The 9,615-nt window shown below is 53.6% G+C and overlaps 1 protein-coding gene across 3 annotated transcripts in view; it reads right to left on the reverse strand.

The window, feature by feature from the left end:
- The window catches only part of RARRES2 (retinoic acid receptor responder 2), a 3,228-nt gene extending 281 nt beyond the window's left edge, over window positions 1–2,947 (reverse strand). The window contains exons 1-5 of one of the 3 annotated variants that reach the window (XM_077778053.1): window positions 2,843–2,947; window positions 1,761–1,993; window positions 1,426–1,530; window positions 469–564; window positions 70–187 (exon numbers count right to left, since the gene is read on the reverse strand). In XM_077778053.1, the coding sequence (XP_077634179.1) occupies window positions 71–187; window positions 469–564; window positions 1,426–1,530; window positions 1,761–1,934 (492 nt within the window). In that variant the 5' untranslated portion in view covers window positions 1,935–1,993; window positions 2,843–2,947 and the 3' untranslated portion in view covers window position 70. Of the gene's footprint in view, window positions 1–69; window positions 188–468; window positions 565–1,425; window positions 1,531–1,760; window positions 2,032–2,184; window positions 2,329–2,842 lie in introns of those variants that run through there. The other 2 variants (XM_077778054.1, XM_077778055.1) reach the window with 2 other exon arrangements.
- Window positions 2,948–9,615: the final 6,668 nt, after the last annotated feature.

Raw genomic sequence — 9,615 nt, forward strand, 5'->3', positions numbered from 1 at the left:
CTCCCCCGCCCCCGCCCTGTCCTCCCTCGCCCCCCGCCCCGCGCAGCCCTCCCTTGTCCCGCCGCCTACCTCAGCTGGAGGGCAGAGCCTTGAAGAAGGCAAACTGTCCCGGGAAGTAGTAGCTGTGCGGGTCCTCCCCTGCCCGCTCCACCCGGCCGCACTGCGCCTCGTGCTGCTCCTCAGCCTCCTGCCGGCGCCAGCAGCTGCTCAGGCCCCCGGCGTCCCCGCGGAGGGCGTCCCCCAGAGGGTGCCCCGGGGAGGGCGTCCCCACAGAGAGTGCCCGGGGAGGGTGCCTGCACCCTCTGTGGCACCCACCTCCACATCCCTTGGGGAGTAGCGGGGCCAGGCCCCTCCCCCCTCCCCCCTTTCCAACCTCCTCAGCCCTTCCTCGCCGGTTCCACAGGCGCCGCTTCTCCCCTGTTACCTACCTCCCCCCGCCTCTCCCCCTCCTCCTCTGCCCACTCGTACCCGCTGAACCTGCGTGAATATGGGGCAGTGGACCATCCGGCCAAGGACTTTGTCTGCAGAGTTGAGCTTGACGCAGGCCAGGCATTTCCGCTTCCTCTGCGGAGGGCAGCACGGGGCGGGAGAGGAGAGCGGTGAGGGCAGGCCTGTGGCCCCAGCGGGACAGAAGCCGGGGGCTGCGTGCCGGGGACGTGGGTCCTCCCCGCAGGCCCTAGGGCTGAGCGAGGGGTCCCGCCGGCCAGCTGGTTCTGGGTGAGGCGCAGCCCGGGCCGGGGAGCTCCGGAGCCTTGAGCCTGTGTGGGCAGGACTCCTTCCCCACGGCCTCTCCCCACCGGACTCTCACCTGAGCCACTCTACTGAGCTGTCACATTTCTCTGCGTTTTCTTAGAAGATTTGATTGGAACACAAGGGTTGTGACAGCAAAGTCTGGAAAAATCACTGGTATAATTCAGTCCCTCCTTTAACAGATGGAAGGAACTGAGGCCTTCAAGGAACCCAGAGTGACAGGCTGGCGACTGGAAGGGCCGGGACTAGAACCGGATGGTGGTGCTCCCGGCCCCGGGCGTCCCCGCGGCGGTGGTGGAGTACAGCCGAGCCCGGCTGCGGATCAGCCCAGGCTGGGCCCTGTCTACCTGAAGACTCACGGAAAGCGGGCAGTTCAGTGGGCCTGAGATGGGCGCCCGGCAAACCCCGAACCGTGGGCCTCTTCCTCCAGTGACCAGAAGCCTACGGGACGAGCTCGGACGGAGGCGGACTCTGTCCGGAGAACGTGTGTCCCGGCCCGGGCCGCCCACAGCACCACAACCCGGGGCCCACACGGCCAGGCCGGCCTCTAGGGAGGCTGCCCAACCTCGGGGCTCCTTGCCGGATCTCTCCCTGCACCCCGGTGACGTACGCTCACACCAGCGAATGCCCCCGCCTCTCTCTCTCACACGCGCACACACACAGGCCTTCGCTCACCCCATTGGGCTTGACTTTGCACTCAGCTTTTTTCCAGTCTTTCTTCCGGCAGTTGGTCTGCTGGAGCTTAAATTCCAGCCTCACAAAGGTCCCTGCAGGGAAGGGCTGCCGACAGACAGAGACAGGTCAGCAGCCGGCTGAGTGGACAGAGCGATTCCGATTCCTGGATGTGACTCCCCCCCAACCAGGTGGCACTTCCAAGGAGGCGGCTGGGATGCTGGCCTCCCGAGAACCGGGTGCTCAGAGCCCAGGCGCTTTTGCACCTGCTTCCTCGGAACAAGCTTGTGGCCCCCGTCCCCTCCCCTGCCCTCCCCTCCCCAGGCAGTGCCGCTGACCGTGTCCGTGGCACTGTCCACACCAATCTCCTTGAAGGCCCACTGAACAGGCGGGTGTTTGTGGAATTCTTCCAGGGCCACCTGCAGGCCCCGCTGCTGGGCCGCGGTGAGCTCCGCGCTGCCCACGCCCACCAGGCCCAGCCACAGCGCCAGCGGGATCAGCAGCTGCCACATGGCGTCACCTCTGTCGCCCCGGCCCCGCACAGAGTGTGTTCGGCTCCCTGGCCCTGCAGCTGGTGCAGGGGGCAGAGGTGGAGGGCAGGAAGTGGCCCTGAGATTCCCCTGGTATTCCCCTGGNCTAGGTGCTGAGCTGGCTTTTGTCCTCAGGCCAACAGCCTGGGAAGCCCTCCTGCCTCCCGCTACCACCGCTCGGCCTCCCGATTTCTTTCCCCCGTGTCGCCAGCCCCCTCTCGGCTCCCCCTACCTCAGCCTCTGCAGTGCGCTTCTCCCCCAGCGCCCTGAGCCCGCTGGCTCCCTCGCAGCCCTCGGAGCCCAGGCTTCCCTCGGCCCCCAAGGCTAACTCAAGGGGGAGGGGGAGGACACTGAATGGAAGCCAGCTGGAGGCCCGAAGGCCAGAATATTCTGGGGAGGACGAATACGAATTTTTTTGGGAGGACGTAAACACAAGGGAGGGGCCAGAGCAGGGTGGGTTGGGGGAACGGAGGATGCTTAACCCTCCCTGTGCTGGGGCTGCTTGTGGCCACTGGCCCTGCCCCTGCCCCCAGAAACCCAGGTCTCAGTCCCGCCCCACTGTTCTAGAGGCAGGCGCTCCCCCCTTTAACTCCTTTTCTGGGGCCTTCCCCACCACCCCTCTCCCAGCCCTCCTGATCCCCACCCCCAGCCCCGCCTGGGGCTGCCTGAGGCGTGGACCCACCCCCCGAACTCTGGTTACAGTCTTAGAATCAGGAGGTTACAGAGGTGGAAACAGAAGCCTCCTTGGTGAGAGATATCAGGGTGTTGCCTTACAGCAAAGGCTCATGGACGGACAGACGGACAGTCGGGTTGACGATCTCACCCTTGGAGCTGCTCCCTGTGGCTCCACCTTTCACCCAGCTGCCTCCCCAGCCCTCTCCCCTTCTCACCTCCTCTCCCGTGCCTCGGTCTCTGCTGCCCTTCTGCTGGCTGACTGTGGCAAGCCTGTCAGCCTCTTCCTGTCCCCCACCTTCCAATCCACGGTCCGGCCTCCATCTCCTCCCACTGCCCCCCCACCGCGGCCCCTCCAGCTGCCGGCCCTCCCAAGGCTCCTCCCCACCCCGTTAGGATAGGCCTGGGCAGCCAGCCCTCAAGACCTCCCACCTCCCATCCACCCTCCCGGGTCCCCGCCCTGCCTTGACTTGCCGCCTGACCTTCACCCCAACCCCGGCCAGTCCACCCTCCCCCCACCCCCCTTGGCTGAGGAGCCCAAGTGTTCAGCGGGCCTGGCCCAGCTTCTCCATGGTCCTGCCTCTGTGGGGCTGCCCTCTTCTTCGGCCCCTCCTGGGTGCCCGTCTCCAGCATCCTCAGACCCACGTTTCAGGAAATCCTTCCCCACAAATACAGACATCCTTAAATCTGATGAGGCCTTAGGAGTCCTTCAACCCCTCCCCCTGCGTCCCAGGCCACACACACACACACATACAGACACACACACACACAGAGACAGAGAGACAGACTGAGAGACAGATTGAGAGAGAGACAGGAGTATGGTGCCCAGCGATCCTTATCACCAGCAAGCATGTTCAGTCTTGATCCTGCGTATCTCATCCTTGGTGGTGGTGGATTCTGAGGTCTCATGGGAGCCTGCGGGCACGTAGGAACGGGGTGATGGAACTCATCGGGCTGGCATGGGAGGAGGGGGACACTGTCCAAATACCGCTCAGCCGCCACGCATCCTGAGCAAACAGGAGCTAGCTCAGGGACTTGGCGGACCAGGGACCAGCACTGCCATTTCTCTGGCTCCAGGCCCTCGGCTAATTACCCCAAACAGAGGGTCTCCTTTACCCTCCCCCAATCCCTGGAACTTCTGCTTCCTTCTCTGCCAGCTGGAGATCAGAAACTCCAGGCTACGGACTTGTTTGGAGGATTTGAGGACTTACTGGAAAGTGACTGATGGCTGAGGGTTTGGCACAAGTTTCCTCCCCTTCCCCATTCACCCCTGCTGTGCTCCTCCACAGGGAGCTGCAGATTCCTTTGCAATGTGCCCTGGGGGCACCACAGAGACCCTTGGCTTCTGCTGGCTCAGTCGGTTACCATGGTTCCTTCCGGCAGGCTTGTAGAGCGTGTCCTCTGCCTTGACCATGATTGTCTCCTCTCCGATCTTCTTTCTCCTGGTCAATTTATATCTTTTTATTCATTTACCATTGTTTTGACGGAGTTTTGGAAGGGAGTAGGGATAAACACGTGTGTGATCCACCATGTTTAGTCAGAGTCCATGAGTTATTTATATTGATAGTGTGTATCCACATACACACTATATACAATTACTATATATATGTGTATATATATATATAGTTATGGGCTAAATTGTGTTCCTTTAAAATTCATATGCTGAAGTCTTAACCCCAAGTACTTCATAATGAGACTGTATTTGGAGCTTGGACTTTAAAGAGGTAATTAAGGTAAAACAAGGTCATATGATGGGGGCTGGAGACGACCAATCCAATATGACTGGTGTTACAACAAAAGATTAGGACGCAGAAGGAGGACCATGAGAAGACGCAGGGAGGAGACAGCCATCTGCAGGCCAAGTAGAGGAGCTTCAATTTGGACTTTTGGCCACAAGAATTGTGAGAACAACTTTCTGTTGTTTGAAGTACCCGGCGTGTGGTCCTTTGTTGTGACAGTCCTAGCAAACCTACACACACACGCACAGAAGAAATCCTTTCCTAAGACGTGGTACTATGGACTCAACCCGATTATTAGAAAAGCCATGTTTTTGTCTATATGATACAATAATCGGTGAGCAAAAGAATGAGGCTAGCATGGCTAATACTAAGCTGAAAAAGAATCAAAATTGCCTTTTTAAGAATAAACATATGGGAGTGCCTGGGTAGGTCAGTCGGTTAAGCATCTGACTCTTGATTCAGCTCAGGGCATGATCTCACAATTCATGAGTTCCGAGCCCCACATCAGGGGGGTGATGCCAGTGGGGAACCTGCTTGGGATGCTCTGTCTCTTCCTCTCTCTTCCCCTCCCTGCTTGCTCTCTCTCTCTCTCTCTGTCTCTCTCAAAATAAGCTTAAAAAATAAAAGTATAAAACAAAAGAAGCAACATATGAATCTTGTATTTTATCTGGAAAAACTAAGAAAATAGGATGCCATTTTTAATGTTTTGATGTGGCAGGAAATGAAACTTAGATTTTAATCAGTGAAAAGTACCTTAACATTAACATACCATACCATACCCTTTCAAGGAAATTCAGCAAAAGGATAAAAGGAATTTGCACCTTTATGAAGTACATTTAAATAGTCAGCTTCAGGGGCACCTGGGTGGCTCAGTCAGTTAAGCAGCCGACTTTGGCTCAGGTCATGATCTCACAGTTCCTGGGTTTGAGCCCCACATCAGGCTCTGTCTCTCAAAAGTAAATATCCCCAAAGACAAGGGAATCAAGAGCAAAAATGAACTATTGAGACCTCATCAAGATTAAAACCTTCTTTACAGCAAAGGAAACAATCCATAAAACTAATAGCCGGAATGGGAAAAGATAGTTGCAAATGACATATCAGATAAAGGGCTAGTATCCAAAATCTATAAGGAACTCACCAAACTCCACACCCGAAAAACAAACAATCCAGTGAAGAAATGGGCAGAAGACATGAACAGACACTTCTCCAAAGAGGACATCCAGATGGCCAACAGACACATGAAAAGATGTTCAGAATCCCTCCTCATCAGGGAAATACAAATCAAAACCACACTGAGATACCACCTCACGCCAGTCAGAGTGGCTAAAATGAACAAATTAGAGGACTCGAGATGCTGGCGAGGATGTGGAGAAACGGGCACCCTCCTACACTGTTGGTGGGAATGTAAACTGGGGCAGCCCCTCTGGAAAACAGTGTGGAGGTTCCTCAAAAAATTAACCATAGAACTCCCCTATGACCCAGCAATAGCACTGCTAGGAATTTACCCAAGGGATACAGGAATGCTGATGCATAGGAGCACGTGTACCCCAATGTTCATAGCAGCACTCTCCACAATAGCCAAATCATGGAAAGAGCCTAAGTGTCCATCAACGGACGAATGGATCAAGAAGATGTGGTTTATCTCTACCATGCAATACTACATGGCAATGAGAAAGAATGAAATCTGGTCACGTGTAGCAACATGGATGGACCTTGAGGGTGTTATGCTGAGCGAAATAAGTCAGGCAGAGGACAAATACCATATGTTTGCACGTATAGGAGGATTAGGAGGAACTAACGGAGGACCATGGGGGAGAAGAAGGGGGAAAATAGTGGGGGAGAGGGAGAGAGGCAAACCATGAGAGACTCTTGAATGGCAAGAACAAACTGAGGGCAGATGGGGTGGGGGAAGGGAGAGGGGGGTGATGGGCATGGAGGAGGGCACTTGTGGGGATGAGCACTGGGTGTTATATGGAAACCAACTTGGCAATAAACTATTTAAAATAAAAAAAATAAATAGCTTCATGATGCAAGAATATTTTCCTAAATCAAAGTGGCCAGAGGGCAAATACCAAGGTGAATATCCCACAGAACTCATGGAGTCCATTAAACCTCACTCAGCGATCTACCACTAGATGGAAATGGTGAGCACAAGCTAGGTCCTTTTCACTCAGCCAGGTTTTTCAAAGAACAGGCTGTAGAATTATTTTTCTTACATACTTGCGGTAGCCTATGGTCACTTTTTGATTTATGGTTGCACTGTAAGAAGTTCTTTTGGCTCCATCTGACCCATAAATCATTCCAATCTGTTAAAATGATTTTTATCTACCATCCACACATTTGTTAGAACCATAAACCAGGGCAGGCACAGATAATAAGCAGCATCTCCACCAGTGGAAGGTACTTAGAGCAGTTTGGAGGCTATGAAATGAAATACTTTCCAAATGTTCTTTTTAAAATGAATTTTATTTTGTATATTGTCGAATGTAGTGATTTAGTGGAATGTTACTATGTAGTAGTTAAGCATGTTAATATTGTTGTAATTTAAAAAAACAATAGAGAGAGAGAGCGAGCCAGGGAGGGGCAGAGAGCCAGGGAGACACAGAATCGGAAGCAGGCTCCAGGCCCTGAGCTGTCAGCACAGAGCCCAACACGGGGCTTGAACCCACAAACTGTGAGATCATGACCTGAACATAAGTGGGATGCCCAACCGACTGAGCCACCCAGGCACCCCCACTGCTGTAATTTCTAATAACGTCCTCAGAATAAACCTTCTCAAGTCCTGTTTAGAGGAAACTCTTCTCATGTGTTAAGACAGCAGAGGCAAACCACTTCTGAGAACATCTGCGATCCCACTGGCCAATTCTGAAGGCATCAAATTTAACTGTGACCCAGATTTGGTCTTAGAACAGGGGAGAAGGCTCCGAGTTGAAGTCAGGTTTTACATTCTGACTCACCACGTGGATTTGTTTGAGAGGAGCCTGGGTGGGAGGCAGCTCAGGCCGGAGGTAGCGCTTTCCGTATTTGGTGAACATGTACAGATTTGGTAAACACGTACACCTGCCTCTGCTGAACTGCAAAGGCTTCACAGAGATTCTATTTAGAATTTCCTTGTGTTTCCAAATCAAGCTGGGCTTTTAGTAGATTTTAAACTATGAATGGATACCCACAGGCTTCCAAATCCATCTTCTGAATTAAGTTGAAGAAGACACAGCCCGATGCCAGCCTGGAGTAGAAATAGACCTGGCGTCATCATAGCAGAGGAGATTTGACCTTGAAAGGGTGAAAATGGAGATCTCCAGGGAAAGTCAAGTACCTCCTCTCTTGGCTGAGACGCCAAAAAGATTTGTTGCCACTCTTCCTGGCAGCGTGTGGTCCTGAGAGCCAATCACCAAGTAGCGGTAAACGTGGTCGCCAGGGCGTCCGGCGCCCTCCTCCCATTGAGCTTCGGTCCCCCTCAGAGCCAGAGGCTCCTCAAAGGTTCTCGCATTCCTGTCATTCTGGAATAATGCTCTTGATAGAAGAATATGTCTAAGGCACCCCTACCTATAGTCAGAGCCCTTCAAGGGGGTAAGTGTCTTCTTTGCCTCCCTCACATACTGATTGGAGTTTTCCCATGAGGAAAAGAGGTCTTTTTCTCTCACTCAGAGTTCTGTGAGACTCGTATCATCGGCTCAACGAGCAGGGCCAAGTGGGAGAGAGTTTGAGGTCTGCTGGTAATGACGGTCCAGACTGCTGCCTCCACACCTGTGTTCTAACCCAGTTCACTCAGCGTGGGCTGGAGCTCTTCCGTTTCCTCATTCATTTGGCCCACGGCACCTGGCGTTCCTACCATGAACCTGAAGCCTTTCTAGAGGCAGCTACAGTAGACAAGACAGGAGGGATCCCTGCTTCCTAAGTGAGTCCATATCTACAGGGTTTCCCCGCAGGTGACAAGAGCTATGCGGAACAGTGGAGCCAGGCAGGGGAGCTGGAAGGTGATGGGGCAGGAGCGGGTGAGGGCTGATTAAAGACCCTCTCATCCGTGCTCAGGTCGCAGTCTGGAGTCTATGAATGTTACCTTATGTGGCGAAGGGGACTGCACAGGTGAGTAGGCTGAGGATTTTGAGATGGGGAGATCATGTTGGGGAGCTATAATTAAAAACAAAATCTCCTACCGACCCAGAAAAACTCTCCACAAAGGCAGAAGAGAAAGAAAACAGGTTTGTTATCAAGTAAGCATGAAACCGGAAAGGGATGTACGTTACAGACAAGGAAAGGTATGCTAAGAGATTAGGAAAACAGAAAGAGATCTCACCCTGTTACGCAGCCCAGCCGATGCACCTAACACACACACACACACACACACACACACACACACACACACACACACACACACTCAAGATAAAGAGTAAACTAGTCCTTCCCGGATTTGTCACCGTGGTTCACCGTGAACTCACCTGGTGACTGGGGTAGCCACCTGTGTTTGCTCATTGCCTTTGTGCAAAGAAAAGTACACGGCTTCTATCTTTATGACAGGAGGTGGGTTCGCAGCTTGGAGCCAGGCACCCGCAGAAGTCAGGCTCCCCACCTCCCTCCCGTGGGGAGCGGGACCCAGGGTCACCATCTCCCTTGCTGTTTACCTATCAGAGAGGTGGCTCCCAGGGCTTCGGAAAAGAGGCCTGGGTTGTAAAGCTGGCAAGAGGCTTGTGTGGCTTTTAAAAAGATTTACGTGCATCTCCAAGGGGCAGAGAATAACTCTCAATGACAACTTTACTTTTTTTTAATTTGTTAATGTTTATTTATTTTTGAGAGAGAGAGAGACAGAGCATGAGTGGGGGAGGAGCAAAGAGAGAGGGAGACACAGAATCCGAAGCAGGCTCCAGGCTCTGAGCTGTCCGCACAGAGCCGGACGTGGGGCTCGAACTCATGAATCGTGAGATCATGACCTGAACAGAAGCCAGACACCCAACCAACTGAGCCACCCAGGAACCCCACAACGACAACTTCTCTCAAGCAAAATGCTCTAGGGAAAGGGGTGGGGAGGGAGAGTCTCTCCCTTTTTGCACCAGGGAGAATTAAAGCTAACTTTTCATAGTTTTAACTTGTATTTGCCCTCGCAGTTAGCCTGGATTGTCTGGGTGGCCCCAACAACGTGATCACAGTGGTCCTCACCAGAGGGGAGCAGGGAGAGCTCTGACTCCAGCAGGGACAGATGTGACAGCCCAAGTGACCTGCTACACTGCTGGCCTCCAAGCTGGAGAAAGGGGCCC

This window comes from Crocuta crocuta, unplaced genomic scaffold (assembly GCF_008692635.1).
Source record: "Crocuta crocuta isolate KB4526 unplaced genomic scaffold, BGI_CrCroc_1.0 scaffold128, whole genome shotgun sequence".
Taxonomy (NCBI): Eukaryota; Metazoa; Chordata; class Mammalia; order Carnivora; family Hyaenidae; genus Crocuta; species Crocuta crocuta.